This window comes from Dermochelys coriacea, chromosome 1 (genome assembly GCF_009764565.3).
Source record: "Dermochelys coriacea isolate rDerCor1 chromosome 1, rDerCor1.pri.v4, whole genome shotgun sequence".
Classification (NCBI taxonomy): Eukaryota; Metazoa; Chordata; order Testudines; family Dermochelyidae; genus Dermochelys; species Dermochelys coriacea.
Window position 1 is genome coordinate 8,912,351 of NC_050068.2, and position 17,788 is coordinate 8,930,138.

The 17,788-nt window shown below is 43.1% G+C and overlaps 1 protein-coding gene across 4 annotated transcripts in view; it reads left to right on the plus strand.

Annotated features, from left to right (window-relative positions):
- The window catches only part of SLCO2B1 (solute carrier organic anion transporter family member 2B1), a 113,079-nt gene that overhangs the window by 14,044 nt on the left and 81,247 nt on the right, over window positions 1-17,788 (plus strand). For 2 of the 4 annotated variants that reach the window (XM_043504017.1, XM_043504018.1), the window contains one exon: window positions 14,505-14,607. The exons of 1 other annotated variant lie outside the window; for it this stretch is intronic. In XM_043504017.1, coding sequence (XP_043359952.1) covers window positions 14,527-14,607 — 81 coding nt within the window. In that variant the 5' untranslated portion in view covers window positions 14,505-14,526. Of the gene's footprint in view, window positions 1-14,502; window positions 14,608-17,788 lie in introns of all 4 variants that reach the window. One more of the 4 variants, XM_038416026.2, reaches the window with a different exon arrangement.

A 17,788-nucleotide genomic window follows, 5' to 3' on the forward strand; every position in this document is an offset into this window, starting at 1 on the left:
TGGGGGGGAGAAATAACAAGGGGAAATAGTTTTACTTTGTGTAATGACTCATCCATTCCCAGTCTCTATTCAAGCCTAAGTTAATTGTATCCAGTTTGCAAATTAATTCCAATTCAGCAGTCTCTCGTTGGAGTCTGTTTTTGAAGCTTTTTTGTTGAAGGATAGCCATTCTTAGGTCTGTGATCGAGTGACCAGAGAGATTGAAGTGTTCTCCAACTGGTTTTTGAATGTTATAATTCTTGACGTCTGATTTGTGTCCATTCATTCTTTTACGTAGAGACTGTCCAGTTTGACCAATGTACATGGCAGAGGTGCATTGCTGGCACATGATGGCATATATCACATTGGTAGATGCGCAGGTGAATGAGCCTCTGATAGTGTGGCTGATGTGATTAGGCCCTATGATGGTGTCCCCTGAATAGATATGTGGATACAGTTGGCAATGGGCTTTGTTGCAAGGATAGGTTCCTGGGTTAGTGGTTCTGTTGTGTGGTGTATGGTTGCTGATGAGTATTTGCTTCAGGTTGGGGGGCTGTCTGTAAGCAAGGACTGGCCTGTCTCCCAAGATCTGTGAGAGTGACGGGTCGTCCTTCAGGATAGTTTGTAGATCCTTGATGATGCATTGGAGAGGTTTTAGTTGAGGGCTGAAGGAGATGGCTAGTGGCGTTCTGTTATTTTCTTTGTTGGGCCTGTCCTGTAGTAAGTGACTTCTGGGTACTCTTCTGGCTCTGTCAATCTGTTTCTTCACTTCAGCAGGTGGGTATTGTAGTTGTAGGAATGCATGATAGAGATCTTGTAGGTGTTTGTCTCTGTCTGAGGGGTTGAAGCAAATGCGGTTATATCGTAGAGCTTGGCTGTAGACAATGGATCGAGTGGTATGATCTGGATGAAAGCTAGAGGCATGTAGGTAGGAATAGCGGTCAGTAGGTTTCCGATATAGGGTGGTGTTTATGTGACCATCGCTTATTAGCACCGTAGTGTCCAGGAAGTGGATCTCTTGTGTGGACTGGTCCAGGCTGAGGTTGATGGTGGGATGGAAATTGTTGAAATCATGGTGGAATTCCTCCAGGGCTTCTTTTCCATGGGTCCAGATGATGAAGATGTCATCAATGTAGTGCAAGTAGAGTAGGGGCATTAGGGGACGAGAGCTGAGGAAGCGTTGTTCTAAGTCAGCCATAAAAATGTTGGCATACTGTGGGGCCATGCGGGTACCCATCGCAGTGCCGCTGATTTGAAGGTATACATTGTCCCCAAATGTGAAATAGTTATGGGTCAGGACAAAGTCACAAAGTTCAGCCACCAGGTTAGCCGTGACAGTATCGGGGATACTGTTCCTGACGGCTTGTAGTCCATCTTTGTGTGGAATGTTGGTGTAGAGGGCTTCTACATCCATAGTGGCTAGGATGGTGTTTTTAGGAAGATCACCAATGGACTGTAGTTTCCTCAGGAAGTCAGTGGTGTCTCGAAGATAGCTGGGAGTGCTGGTAACGTAGGGCCTGAGGAGGGAGTCTACATAGCCAGACAATCCTGCTGTCAGGGTGCCAATGCCTGAGATGATGGGGCGTCCAGGATTTCCAGGTTTATGGATCTTGGGTAGCAGATAGAATACCCCAGGTCGGGGTTCTAGGGGTGTGTCTGTGCGGATTTCTTCTTGTGCTTTTTCAGGGAGTTTCTTGAGCAAATGCTGTAGTTTCTTTTGGTAACTCTCAGTGGGATCAGAGGGTAATGGCTTGTAGAAAGTGGTGTTGGAGAGCTGCCTGGTAGCCTCTTGTTCATACTCCGACCTATTCATGATGACGACAGCACCTCCTTTGTCAGCCTTTTTGATTATGATGTCAGAGTTGTTTCTGAGGCTGTGGATGGCACTGTGTTCTGCATGGCTGAGGTATGGGGTAAGCGATGCTGCTTTTCCACAATTTCAGCTCGTGCACGTTGGCGGAAGCACTCTATGTAGAAGTCCAGGCTGCTGTTTCGACCTTCAGGAGGAGTCCACCCGGAATCCTTCTTTTTGTAGTGTTGGTAGAAAGGTCTCTGTGGGTTAATATGTTGGTCAGAGGTGTGTTGGAAATATTCCTTGAGTCGGAGACGTCGAAAATAGGATTCTAGGTCACCACAGAACTGTATCATGTTCGTGGGGGTGGAGGGGCAAAAGGAGAGGCCCCGAGATAGGACAGATTCTTCTGCTGGGCTAAGAGTATAGTTGGATAGATTAACAATATTGCTGGGTGGGTTACGGGAACCATTGTTGTGGCCCCTTGTGGCATGTAGTAGTTTATATAGCTTAGTGTCCTTTTTCTTTTGTAGAGAAGCAAAGTGTGTGTTGTAAATAGCTTGTCTAGTTTTTGTAAAGTCCAGCCACGAGGAAGTTTGTGTGGAAGGTTGGTTCTTTGAGAGGTTTCAGAGTAGCAGCCGTGTTAGTCTGTGAAGTGAAGAAACAGATTGACAGAGCCAGAAGAGTACCCAGAAGTCACCTACTACAGGACAGGCCCAACAAAGAAAACAACAGAACGCCACTAGCCATCACCTTCAGCCCCCAACTAAAACCTCTCCAACGCATCATCAAGGATCTACAACCTATCCTGAAGGACGACCCATCACTCTCACAGATCTTGGGAGACAGGCCAGTCCTTGCTTACGGACAGCCCCCCAATCTGAAGCAAATACTCACCAGCAACCACACAACAGAACCACTAACCCAGGAACCTATCCTTGCAACAAAGCCCGTTGCTAACTCTGTCCACATATCTATTCAGGGGATACCATCATAGGGCCTAATCACATCAGCCACACTATCAGAGGCTCGTTCACCTGCGTATCTATCAATGTCATCTATGCCATCATGTGCCAGCAATGCCCCTCTGCCATGTACATTGGCCAAACTGGACAGTCTCTACGTAAAAGAATGAATGGACATAAATCAGACGTCAAGAATTATAACATTCAGAAACCAGTTGGAGAACACTTCAATCTCTCTGGTCACTCGATCATAGACCTAAGAGTGGCTATCCTTCAACAAAAAAGCTTCAAAAACAGACTCCAACGAGAGACTGCTGAATTGGAATTAATGTGCAAACTGGATACAATTAACTTAGGCTTGAATAGAGACTGGGAATGGAGGAGTCATTACACAAAGTAAAACTATTTCCCCATGGTATTTCTCCCTCCCACCCCACCCCCCACTGTTCCTCTGATATTCTTAAAAAGAAAAGGAGTACTTGTGGCACCTTAGAGACTAACAAATTTATTAGAGCATAAGCTTTCATGAGCTACAACTCACTTCATCGGATGTATCCGATGAAGTGAGCTGTAGCTCACGAAAGCTTATGCTCTAATAAATTTGTTAGTCTCTAAGGTGCCACAAGTACTCCTTTTCTTTTTGCGAATACAGACTAACACGGCTGCTACTCTGAAACCTCTGATATTCTTGTTAACTGCTGGAATCAGCCTACCTTGCTTGTCACCATGAAAGGTTTTCCTCCTTTCCCCCCCCTGCTGCTGGTGATGGCTTATCTTAAGTGATCACTCTCCTTACAGTGTGTATGATAAACCCATTGTTTTATGTTCTCTGTGTGTGTGTATATAAATCTCTCCTCTGTTTTTTCCACCAAATGCATCCGATGAAGTGAGCTGTAGCTCACGAAAGCTTATGCTCTAATAAATTTGTTAGTCTGTAAGGTGCCACAAGTACTCCTTTTCTTTATGAGAGTATCCAGTTTTGAGAGCTCATTCTTAATATTTCCCTCCTGTAGAGGATGTCATACAAAATGGGTGCTTATCTCAGTGCTTTATATCTGTTAGTCTTAGACACCAAATAAGAGGGACCTTTGTCTGAGCTCCCTGCAGCGTAAATATTGGTTCACTAAACTTTGACCAAGATTGCGTGAACTGAAATCTGGTTGCCCTTGCATCTAGTTGTACTCTGTTAATGCCTATCAGAAATATGGAAAGTCCCTGCAAGTTTTATGGGAGCAGCACTTTTTCTTTGAGAGCTTAAGAATTTACTTTCAAGTATATAATAAGTAAACAGTTTTCTGCTTCACTAGGGGAAATGCTGCTTTTTAAAGATCTTTGTACTAGGGTCAATGACACTATTTAAAATTATTGATCTGGCACCTTTGCCTGCTGCCCTTGAAATACTGCCCAGTGCAGCCGTTTTTCACTGATTCTGATTTTCTGAGCAAATGAGTAGGGAAATGAATTAGCGGTTGCTCTTATTTGGGGCGGAGGGGGGAGGGGCAGAGAGTATGAGGAAGTGACCGCATATTTGAAAACTACAAGATTACAGCTAAAAGAAAAGGAGTACTTGTGGCACCTTAGAGATTAACAAATTTATTAGAGCATACGCTTTCGTGAGCTACAGCTCACTTCGAAAGCTTATGCTCTAATAAATTTGTTAGTCTCTAAGGTGCCACAAGTACTCCTTTTCTTTTTGTGAATACAGACTAACACAGCTGCTGCTCTGAAACCTGTCACTATGCAAGATTACAGCTGGGGGTAATAAAATGCTGGAGATATCTGCTAGACGAGTGATGTGTATAAAGATTAAATCTGAAATCCACCAATATAAGCCAAGAAAGCTCATGCAGTTGTTAATCCTTTAGGGAATAATCATCATAATAATTTACATTGATATAGCACTTGTCATTCCAAAGTGCTTTGCAGTCTTAATGTGGTATGTCAGCTGTGCACATAGGGCTCATTTAACCCATTGCAGGGATGCAACCACCTTGGGTAGACCCTGGGAGCTGGATAACAGCAAAAATTTCCACTATACAACAATTTAGGACAGGAAGAGAAGGCTAAGGCTATGTCTACACTACAGAGCTTACAGCAGCGCAGCTATACCAATGCAGCTGTCCCGCTGTACAATCTCTTGTGTAGCCACTTTATGCCAATGTCTCCCGTCGACATAATTAATCCATCCCCAACGAGCGGTCGTAGCGATGTCGGCAATAGAAGCTCTCCCACCGACATAGCACTGTGTACACTAGTGCTAATGCCGGCAAAACTTATGTTGCCTGGGGAAGTGGAATATTCACACCCCTGAGAGACATAAGTTTCTCCCACATAGTAATAGTGTAGACATAGCCTAATTCTGTTGTATATTCAAGTTAAATTGAAGGGAGGAATTTAGTGAAGCAGAACGTTATAGTTTGGTCACAACTCCAGCACTAATGCACTCTTGGCTTTTGAAATCAATAAAGTTAGGGTTAATAGAGAGCAGAATTGAGCCCCTCCCTACAAATTCCCTGCACACATTCCACCAACCATCCCCAGCCCTTGTAAAAAGTGCCATGGTATCTCTAATAACAATGAGTGGTCAGGACCTCAGTGTTAGGGCTTGTCTACACTACCGCGCAGGGTCGATCTAAGATACGCAACTTCAACTACGTGAATAGTGTAGCTGAAGTCAGTGTACTTAGTTCTACTCACCGCGGTGTCTTCACTGCAGTAAGTCGACAGCTGATGCTCTTCCGTCGACTCTGCTTGCGCTTCTCGTTCTGGTGGAGTACCAGAGTCAAAGGGAGAGCGCTTAGCAGTCGATTTATCCTGTCTATACTAGACAGGATAAATCGACTCCTGCTGGATTGATCGCTGCCCGCCAATCTGGCAGGTTGTGTAGAAAAGCCCTTACTTCTCATATGAAAGACAGAACCTCTGATAATACAGTGCCCATTAATAGCACAGGAAGACAGTTGTTCAGAAGTAAGAATGCCACTTACTGAATCACCAAAAGCACATGCTACAGCACCTGGGGATTCCTCAGAAATCTCCCATCATTGTCCTGACCCCTAGCTCAACCCCTAGCTTGTGCACTGAGGTGGGATCTTAGCCCAAAGTGGGATGGCTACCAATAATCCAGTTTATAAAATCAGAGCTTGAAAACTGCTGCAATATTATAGTCAACATCTCAGTAGGAGCAAAGGAAGGCACCCCACTCAACTGAGCTTTTTCCTGTCTTCCCCAGCTATTGCAGTACTAGTGGGCACTTGAAAAATAGCACACACTGCATAGAAACAAACCGCTCTGCACCATGAAGAGCCTCAGATATAGACTAAAGTGCAGAAAAGGGAAGAAAACATTTGATCAGCGATAATCTGGAGAAGGCTGTTGGGGTCTCTTGTGAGCCATTGTTAAAATACTACCATCAAACTCTTGGGAGGGCTGGGGAAGTTTCCCTGTCTCTAACAGAGCTCATCTACCCCATCTGAAAAATACTGGTGGATCATCCCTACCAGAGACTATAAATTATAGAGTTTGCCTTTGTAATGTGTCAGGTATGTTCTACAGAATCTGCTAGGGAAGGATTCTACATTAATTAGTTAAGCTAATTAAACAGAGTGTACAAACATGAACAGTTCTACAAACATTATCTAATTACTCCCATTCAGCTAATTAAAGCTGGTGGAATGTTCACTCTGGAGTTGCAATGCTTATTTGCTGAGTGTTTGTAAATCACATTGAGATCCTCACAAGGAGGCTGCTGCATGCCACTGTAACCGCAAATCCACTTATTTGGAAAGTGATCTTTGATATCTCCCACAGAACCCTGAATGTAAATCTGAATTGTATTTACGCTGTGTGTGTAAGAACCTCTTCTTACACAGCTAGGGCTATTTCCAGTGAGCTATTATCCAGGGATCCTGTAAACACAGTATTATTGCCTGGGGAAAGACCTTGCAAAATTGCATTGTAGTGGGAATACACTGCAGCTTGTGTAACTCTGGGTGGTATTTAAACAATTGCTGGTCCTATTTGGCATTCCTGGAGATGGCACAAAATAACCTGCCTTGGTTAGAACTGTACTTGTCTACAACATATCCTGGTCCAATATATGAAGCAGAATTCATGGCTGTGCTCTTTCAAATGAAGTTTTACAGTAGAGTCAAATTTCCATGAAGTGGATGCCTTCTTGGTGAATTGTGAGCATTCCATTGTAATGTTATCAGAGAGGAGATTGGACAGGTCAGGCTGTATATTGTAGCAGCTCTTATTTTGGTCTTCCTAGCATATGCACAAAGTGCTTCAGGTGGCATGTGACCAGGATTTATCACCAAATTTGGTCCGCTGGGTGGATCATTAACTTCCCTGGCTTGGGCCGGGTACTGACGGGGAGTGCGAGGTGAACGCTGATCTATGTCCCCCTGTATTTTGGTTATTGCTTATGACAAAGTGCCTCTATAGTTCAGAGCTGACTCTAGAATGCAGGCATTTAGTGAAACAATAAACAACTCCCTTTGTTTTAAGTGTTCCAATGTTTCTTACAATGAAAGAATATGGAATAATGGGCCCAATCCATCCCTGTGCAATAACACCTAGCTCTTATATAATGCTTTTCATCTGTAGATCTCAAAGTATTTTACAAAGAGGGTGAGTACCATTACCTTCAATTTACAGTGAAGAAACTGAAGCATGACTTGCCCAAGATGACCTAGCAGGCCAGTGGTAGAACCAGGAAGAGAACCTAGAGCTCCTAGTCTAGTGCTATATCCACTGGGCCACAGTGGAAATGAATTAGGCCCTACTTCTGTTGGCTTTCAAATTAAGTTAAAGAAAACCACTCCAGTATTTTATATCTCCCCCTTAGTGGCAGGTGGGTGCATGAAAGAGTTAAAGTACAGCCTTTTGGCATGGGAACACATTGCTGGGCAGAAGGGGGTCAGGAATGCAGGCCTGGGAATGCAGGCCTCTTCTGGGATAGTGGGACCTGCAGTTTGCTGAGCACTCCAGCCCTGACCCAGTTAAGCAGGCGTGTAGTCCGATCCAAAGCAGGAGAAAAGGATTTTTCCCCCTCTGGTTTTCTTTCCCTCCCCTCTTCTCCATTATTTTAATTGGGGAGAGAGCAGGATGGACACACTGTTCCAGTATTTGCCATCTCTTTCCTCTACTGGCATGAACTACAAACTCAAAATCAGCCTCCATTTCAGGAAAGAATAAATTCCCTCTTCCTCTCATTCCTTAGAGGTACAGATTCATTGAGGAATCCTCACCTGGAAACCCCATTAATTTAAATGGATGCTTTTGTACATTGGGATCTATTTGTAAGGAGAAAGGGTTAAAAATGGAGGACAGTGCTTTTGTACAGCAAGCCCAGCCCGTGGGAGGGGTTTTGATAAACTGGGGGAGCATTGACTGCAGGTTTATATATACATCTTTGGTGTGAATAACTGGTAGCCTGGTTTGATTTTTGAAGAAGTGAAAAATTAATGAGACTCTGTCTGTTCTTTTCATTGCCTGATTACAACTTTTTTCCCCTTTTAAATGTGTATGTGTATCTATCTAACCTCGACTATCCAATTATTTCTTTAAGTTGGTTATTTGTCTTGCCTGGTTTATAAAAATATTTTCTCTATTCTTTCATCTGATATTCCCCTCATTCTTGCAAGTGCACCTTTGTTAAAATTATTATAATCCACCTACTAACTTTTTTACTTTTTATGAATTATGCCTTAGATTATTTAAACTGACAGAATTTTGAAAATCTACTTTATGTTTCACTATTTAAGTGGTTTGTCTACTTTCGTATTTTGATTCTCATGCACTAGCTCATTGATACAATATTGATTTGGAAGCACTGCAAGGAAATTTTATAATCCAAATTAAATAACAAAACAAGACTATTGTAATGAACACACCAGAGTGTACATGAACCAGTGCCCTTGTCTGGATGGACTCAGAAGTGCTCAATTGTGTGTCATATGCCCTATACTGCTAACAGCGAATGTAGATTCTCCTTTAACTCAAGTGGTAATGGACTCTGCTGGAGAAGGAGGATCTGAGCCCTATCCTTGGTGATGCTATGAAATTCAATGTGGCTATGGTGAACAACAAAAGGACAACCATGGAGTCCAAGACTCCCATGGATTTCTTACAACATTTTATACCTGTTTTTCATACTGTAATGAAAATATGTCTAGTAGTGATTGGTTTTGTAAAACTTTTTAAAAAAAGAGGTTAGACTAACTCAGAGTCTGACTGCTTTCACAGAGCATACTAGAAGATCAACAAGAAATAATGAATAAGGAAGAACTCCCTGCAACATGTAGATGGTGAAGAGCAGTACACTCCTCAAAGACTCCTATAGACATTATGATGCAGGTTTAATTTAGTATTGAGAGCTATTGAAAATTCTAAACCACACAGAGGACTAGGGAGAATTTTTACACTGAGGCCCTAAAGTACTTAACAGTCACTTTACCCATAAACATGCATAGCACTGCATTTTGCACCATAAAAATATTTGTGCTGGACACTTATTACTCCCCACTCCCATACATTTTGACACCCATCCTGCCCCTAAGATATGGGACCATCTCTAAATCCTTATCACACTAAAAAAGTATGTAGTTGTAATTCATCACCAGCCAGCTCCACAGGGCTAGAACACTGGATGCTGTAGTGCACACAAGATGAGGTGTTTATACCAGTGTATCATTTAACCTTCCAGAGGTCCAAATAAGCTTTTCTTGGATGCTTTAATTTATTACTGTAGTTACTTTTTAATCCCATACCGTGTTTTAGTATGGCACAACCTGTTCTCTTGAAACAGGACTGAGAGCAGCAACCAAGGCCAGTATAAAACTTGTAGATACCTGTTATGCAGTTCATGTTTTTAGATTTATGTCTGCTGTGAAATATCTTTAAGAGCTGTATAAACATCACAGTTAAACCAATTTTTGAGTTCACTTGAGATTGTCAAGCTTTACAGCAAACAATAAAATTGTTCGTTGATGCAGATTGCGTTAGCTGCTCAATTTTCAGTCCTCGGGGAAATAGAATTATATGAAAATGAAACTATTTAAAGCATTCCCTTCCCTATTTACACTAGAGTTTATGGCAGCTAATTTTCTGAACTATTAAATGTTGCCCAGGAATTATGTGTAAAAGGAATGGTTTATCAGAAGGAAATGGAGAGAAGAAATGTGTAAGATTCAGAGATTCTAAGGCCAGAAGGGACCACTGTGATCATCTAGTCTGACCTCCTGCTTCCCCAAATCAGTTCTTAGAGCAGATCTTTTAGAAAAACATCCAATCTTGATTTAAAAATTGTCAGTGATGGAGAATCCACAATCCCTTCTTGGTAAACTGTTCTGAGGGTTAATTACTCTCACTGTTAAAAATATACATCTTATTTCCAGTCTGAATTTGTCTAGCTTCAACTTCCAGACATTGGATTGTGTTGTACCTTTTTCTGCTAGATTTCAGAGAGCATTATTAAATATTTGTTCCCTATGTTAACTATAGACTGTAATTAAGTCATCTTCTCTTTGTTCAGCTGAATAGATTGAGCTCTTTGAGTCTGTCACTATAGAGCAGGTTTTCTAATCCTGTAATCATTCTTAAAAAGAAAAGGAGTACTTGTGGCACCTTAGAGACTAACAAATTTATTAGAGCATAAGCTTTCGTGAGCTACAGCTCACTTCATCGGATGCATTTGGTGGAAAACACAGAGGAGAGATTTATATACACACACACAGAGAACATGAAACAATGGGTTTTATCATACACACTGTAAGGAGAGTGATCACTTAAGATAAGCCATCACCAGCAGCGGGGGGGGGGGGGAAGGAGGTAAACCTTTCATGGTGACAAGCAAGGTAGGTTTCAGAGTAGCAGCCGTGTTAGTCTGTATTCGCAAAAAGAAAAGGAGTACTTGTGGCACCTTAGAGACTAACAAATTTATTAGAGCATAAGCTTTCGTGAGCTACAGCTCACTTCATCGGATGCATAAAAATGTTTGGCCCAGCATGGCCCCACAGTATGCCAACATTTTTATGGCTGACTTAGAACAACGCTTCCTCAGCTCTCGTCCCCTAGTGCTCCTACTCTACTTGCGGTACATTGATGACATCTTCATCATCTGGACCCATGGAAAAGAAGTCCTTGAGGAATTCCACCATGATTTCAACAATTTCCATCCCACCATCAACCTCAGCCTGGACCAGTCCACACAAGAGATCCACTTCCTGGACACTACGGTGCTAATAAGCGATGGTCACATAAACACCACCCTATATCGGAAACCTACTGACCGCTATTCCTACCTACATGCCTCTAGCTTTCATCCAGATCATACCACTCGATCCATTGTCTACAGCCAAGCTCTACGATATAACCGCATTTGCTCCAACCCCTCAGACAGAGACAAACACCTACAAGATCTCTATCATGCATTCCTACAACTACAATACCCACCTGCTGAAGTGAAGAAACAGATTGACAGAGCCAGAAGAGTACCCAGAAGTCACCTAATACAGGACAGGCCCAACAAAGAAAACAACAGAACGCCACTAGCCATCACCTTCAGCCCCGAACTAAAACCTCTCCAACGCATCATCAAGGATCTACAACCTATCCTGAAGGACGACCCATCATTCTCACAGATCTCGGGAGACAGGCCAGTCCTTGCTTACGGACAGCCCCCCAATCTGAAGCAAATACTCACCAGCAACCACACACCACACAACAGAACCACTAACCCAGGAACCTATCCTTGCAACAAAGCCCGTTGCCAACTCTGTCCACATATCTATTCAGGGGATACCATCATAGGGCCTAATCACATCAGCCACACTATCAGAGGGTCGTTCACCTGCGCATCTACCAATGTGATCTATGCCATCATGTGCCAGCAATGCCCCTCTGCCATGTACATTGGCCAAACTGGACAGTCTCTACGTAAAAGAATGAATGGACACAAATCAGACGTCAAGCATTATAACATTCAGAAACCAGTTGGAGAACACTTCAATCTCTCTGGTCACTCGATTACAGACCTAAGAGTGGCTATCCTTCAACAAAAAAGCTTCAAAAACAGACTCCAACGAGAGACTGCTGAATTGGAATTAATTTGCAAACTGGATACAATTAACTTAGGCTTGAATAGAGACTGGGGATGGAGGAGTCATTACACAAAGTAAAACTATTTCCCCATGGTATTTCTCCCTCCCCACCCCACCCCCCACTGTTCCTCTGATATTCTTAAAAAGAAAAGGAGTACTTGTGGCACCTTAGAAAGTAACATGAAGTGAGCTGTAGCTCACGAAAGCTTATGCTCTAATAAATTTGTTAGTCTCTAAGGTGCCACAAGTACTCCTTTTCTTTTTGCGAATACAGACTAACAGGGCTGCTACTCTGAAATCTGATATTCTTGTTAACTGCTGGAATTAGCCTACCTTGCTTGTCACCATGAAAGGTTTTCTTCCTTTCCCCCCCCTGCTGCTGGTGATGGCTTATCTTAAGTGATCACTCTCCTTACAGTGTGTATGATAAACCCATTGTTTCATGTTCTCTGTGTGTGTATATAAATCTCTCCTCTGTTTTTTCCACCAAATGCATCCGATGAAGTGAGCTGTAGCTCACAAAAGCTTATGCTCTAATAAATTTGTTAGTCTCTAAGGTGCCACAAGAACTCCTTTTCTTTTTGCGAATACAGACTAACACGGCTGCTACTCTGAAACCTGTAATCATTCTTGTGGTTCTTCTCTGAACCCCTCCAATTTAACAACATCCTCCTTGAATTATGAACATGAGAACTGGACACAGTATTCCAGCAGTGGTTTCACTTGTGCCAAATACAGAGGTAAAGTAACCGCTCTAACTCCTATTCAATATATCCCTTTTTATGCATCCCAGGATTGCATTAACTTTTTTGGCCACAGTGTCACACTATGAGCTCATGCTCAGCTAATTATCCACCACGACCCCCCAAATCTTTTTCAGAGTCACTGCTTCCCAGAATAGAGTCCCCTATCCTGTAAATATGGCCTGCTGTCTTTGTTCCTAAATGTATACATTTACACTTAGCTATATTAAAACAAAATGTTTGCGTGCAACAAATTTACAAGTGATCTAGGTTGCTCTGAATCAGTGACATGTCCTCCTCATTATTTACCACTCTCCCAATTTTTGTGTCATCTACAAACTTTATGAGTGATGATTTTGTCTCCTTCCAGGTCTTGATAAAGGTGTATATAGTGTAGGGCCAAGAACTGATCCCTCTGCAGGACCCCACAGTTTGACATAGAAAAGGTTAATAAGTCTCTGAACACTACAACTTTTGAATCAGGAAGTCTGGGTACTGAAAGCAGAACAAAGAAAGCAGTCTTTCTGCACATCATGCAATTTACAGATTTAGCCAAAAGGAAAAATGTAACATAGCACATCAGAGGAGGGCTGTTGTACAATGGGAGTCCCTCCAAGGGTTCACTTCAGATTACATTAGTATACAGCTCCATTTTGCAAAGCATCTTTCATACCCTCTGTCCACACAGAGCTTTACAGATTTAAATTCACTTTCACCTTTAAAATAAAAAAAAACAAACACAGATGGAGAGAGAAGTGAAGTATGAAAAGATGTTTTCAGGTGAGATTTGAAAACGCTACAAACAGAAATGAGGTGGAGAGAGAATGAGGCTCTTGCACCAGAACTGTTAAAACTGTGTGAAGAGAAGAAGAGCTTGCTTCCTTTTACCCCACAATTAATTCAGGAGCATCACTTCCTCTGCATCTGCAGCCATCTCCGTGGCTAGAGCGGAGCCATCTCCTTCTCCACATCCAGCCCATCAACTGAAAGGAAAGTAGCTCTGTATCCATTCCCAATTAGTTTAGAGGACGACCTCTCCACATGCACCCCAGTCTACTCAAGGGAAGGAATCCACTCAGAAGCATCCACCACAATCTGCTCAGGGGAAATACTTGATCCATGTGAAGGGATCTCCACATGCACCACTACCTGCCCCATGGGAACACATTTCTATGTACACCTTTTTCTGGCTTGTCTTAGCTCAGATTTTTGGATCCTGTCCTCTCTGATAAGAAACTGAAAATAGACTAGTACCCTCCAACAAAACTTAGCAGCAGGTATGTACTGAGTCACAGATTTTCCCAGGTATCATAAAAAAGCACAGAACAATACTTGTAGCTGGAATACTTTGTGGAATGGGTGAGGTCTTGGGGAGTGTATGGCCTGTACTGGGAAGCTGTTCCAGACAGGTGGGTGGTAGTATATGGAAGAAAGCAGAAAGCCCTGAGTGGTTGAAAAAAGGGAGCAATCACGAGTGAAACTTGGCTAGACTTTTGAGAGCAGTAGAGCCTGTAAAGAGAAATGAGGGCAGAGTTATGAAATTATTATATTATTCATACAGTTGGGAGCTGAGAACTCCAGAATATTGATTCTAGCTCTGCCACTGAGTCACTGTGTGGCCTGGAGCAAGTTACTTAACCTCTTTGAGTTTCAGTTTCCCCAACTCTAAAAGGGGGCTAATAGTTCTTAACCTCTCTCTCACCCTGTTGATGAGTGCATTAATGTTTCGTATCATGCTTTGCAGATGTAACATTTTATTTAGTTAATAAATATTGTTAATAATAATTAATATTGACTTACTATGGCCAGGTACCAGCTGTGTCATTATTTACAAAGCTCTACTGGATTTTGCGGTGTTGTGCAGAGTTTACCCATCTTCACATTAAGCAATGTTTTGAATATTTCTTTTCTGGCAGGCCATATAAAGTGTAACAGACGGAATGGCAGTCACTGTTACAGAGAGCAGCTCTGAGGATCAATCCAGACGAATATTCTGCAGGAACCCATTTCTCAATATTAAGGTAGATACCTCAAGCGCGCTACGATCCCCCCCAAGGTCACCAGGCAAGGAAAGAAAAGGAAGTGTTTGGTTTCTGTAGAAGTCATCTGTCCTTATTTCTTTTTATTACATGATTCTTAAAGCTCAGGTATGGATTTCCCTACTTGCAGAAGTTCAACGAAGCAAAACATGCTTTTAATCTAAAATGCAAACCCTGGAAAAAGGATGTTACAACACAAGTTTTACTTACCATGTTTGCAGTATTTAACCTTTCACTGTTAAACTCTCTGCACCCATTATTGGAGCCAGGTTTTCAAAAAAAATTTCACTCCCCTTTTGGCATCTACCTATGGGCCAGATTTTCAAAAGTGCCCAGCTCCCAAAATCTGGTCATTTTTCTTATCATGTCACAACAAGTGTACACAAAGTATTATGAGGCATTTGAATTGGAAAAGGATAGCCTAGTGCTGAGAAAAGACAGGAGGGACTCTGGGTTCAGTGCTCTCTCTCCTGCCATCTGAGGAATCGCTGGGCAAGCTTGGGCAAGTCATTTAGACCCTAATCCTGCAAAGATTTATGTGAGTGCTTAACTGTAAAGCAATGAAGTAGCACTGCTGAACCCAGTGAAACTACTCATGCACTTAAAGTTAAGCATTGGCATAACTCTGCAGGATCAGGGTCTTCCCTCTCAGTGTCTTGGAGCTTTTGAGGCTCTTCATCCATCTATCATAGAATCATAGAATCATAGAATATCAGGGTTGGAAGGGACCCCAGAAGGTCATCTAGTCCAACCCCCTGCTCAAAGCAGGACCAAGTCCCAGTTAAATCATCCTAGCCAGGGCTTTGTCAAGCCTGACCTTAAAAACCTCTAAAGAAGGAGATTCTACCACCTCCCTAGGTAACGCATTCCAGTGTTTCACCACCCTCTTAGTGAAAAAGTTTTTCCTAATATCCAATCTAAACCTCCCCCATTGCAACTTGAGACCATTACTCCTCGTTCTGTCATCTGCTACCATTGAGAACAGTCTAGAGCCATCCTCTTTGAAACCCCCTTTCAGGTAGTTGAAAGCAGCTATCAAATCCCCCCTCATTCTTCTCTTCTGCAGACTAAACAATCCCAGCTCCCTCAGCCTCTCCTCATAAGTCATGTGCTCTAGACCCCTAATCATTTTTGTTGCCCTTCGCTGTACTCTTTCCAATTTATCCACATCCTTCTTGTAGTGTGGGGCCCAAAACTGGACACAGTACTCCAGATGAGGCCTCACCAGTGTCGAATAGAGGGGAACGATCACGTCCCTCGATCTGCTCGCTATGCCCCTACTTATACATCCCAAAATGCCATTGGCCTTCTTGGCAACAAGGGCACACTGCTGACTCATATCCAGCTTCTCGTCCACTGTCACCCCTAGGTCCTTTTCCGCAGAACTGCTGCCGAGCCATTCGGTCCCTAGTCTGTAGCGGTGCATTGGATTCTTCCATCCTAAGTGCAGGACCCTGCACTTATCCTTATTGAACCTCATTAGATTTCTTTTGGCCCAATCCTCCAATTTGTCTAGGTCCTTCTGTATCCTATCCCTCCCCTCCAGCGTATCTACCACTCCTCCCAGTTTAGTATCATCCGCAAATTTGCTGAGAGTGCAATCCACACCATCCTCCAGATCATTTATGAAGATATTGAAAAAAACGGGCCCCAGGACCGACCCCTGGGGCACTCCACTTGACACCGGCTGCCAACTAGACATGGAGCCATTGATCACTACCCGTTGAGCCCGACAATCTAGCCAGCTTTCTACCCACCTTATAGTGCATTCATCCGGCCCATACTTCCTTAACTTGCTGACAAGAATGCTGTGGGAGACCGTGTCAAAAGCTTTGCTAAAGTCAAGAAACAATACATCCACTGCTTTCCCTTCATCCACAGAACCAGTAATCTCATCATAAAAGGCGATTAGATTAGTCAGGCATGACCTTCCCTTGGTGAATCCATGCTGACTGTTCCTGATCCCTTTCCTCTCCTCTAAGTGCTTCAGGATTGATTCTTTGAGGACCTGCTCCATGATTTTTCCAGGGACTGAGGTGAGGCTGACTGGCCTGTAGTTCCCAGGATCCTCCTTCTTCCCTTTTTTAAAGATGGGCACTACATTAGCCTTTTTCCAGTCATCCGGGACTTCCCCCGTTCGCCACGAGTTTTCAAAGATAATGGCCAAGGGCTCTGCAATCACAGCCGCCAATTCCTTCAGCACTCTCGGATGCAATTCGTCCGGCCCCATGGACTTGTGCACGTCCAGCTTTTCTAAATAGTCCCTAACCACCTCTATCTCTACAGAGGGCTGGCCATCTCTTCCCCATTTTGTGATGCCCAGCACAGCAGTCTGGGAGCTGACCTTGTTAGTGAAAACAGAGGCAAAAAAAGCATTGAGTACATTAGCTTTTTCCACATCCTCTGTCACTAGCTTGCCTCCCTCATTCAGTAAGGGGCCCACACTTTCCTTGGCTTTCTTCTTGTTGCCAACATACCTGAAGAAACCCTTCTTGTTACTCTTGACATCTCTTGCTAGCTGCAGCTCCAGGTGCGATTTGGCCCTCCTGATATCTTTCCTACATGCCCGAGCAATATTTTTATACTCTTCCCTGGTCATATGTCCAACCTTCCACTTCTTGTAAGCTTCTTTTTTATGTTTAAGATCCGCTAGGATTTCACCATTAAGCCAAGCTGGTCGCCTGCCATATTTACTATTCTTTCGACTCATCGGGATGGTTTGTCCCTGTAACCTCAACAGGGATTCCTTGAAATACAGCCAGCTCTCCTATGTCCTACATCTATGACATGTATCAAATTCTGGAGTGCAATCCAGCCCAGTGAGGGGTTGTGTCACCCCTGCGCGGCAACCTTGTGTGCCTCACAAAGCCTTGCTAATGTAACTCCCAAACTGGGCTGCTCACAAACAGCCAAACAGCATGCATGTCGCACCCTGAGTGTCTGTGTGTAACTATCAAGTATCAGGGGTAGCCGTGTTAGTCTGTATCCACAAAAACAACAAGGAGTCCGGTGGCACCTTAAAGACTAACAGATTTATTTGAGCATAAGCTTTCGTGGGTAAAAACCTCATTTCTTCAGATGCATGGAGTGAAAGTTACAGATGCAGACATAAATATACTGACACATGAAGAGAAGGGAGTGACCTCACAAGTGGAGAATCAGT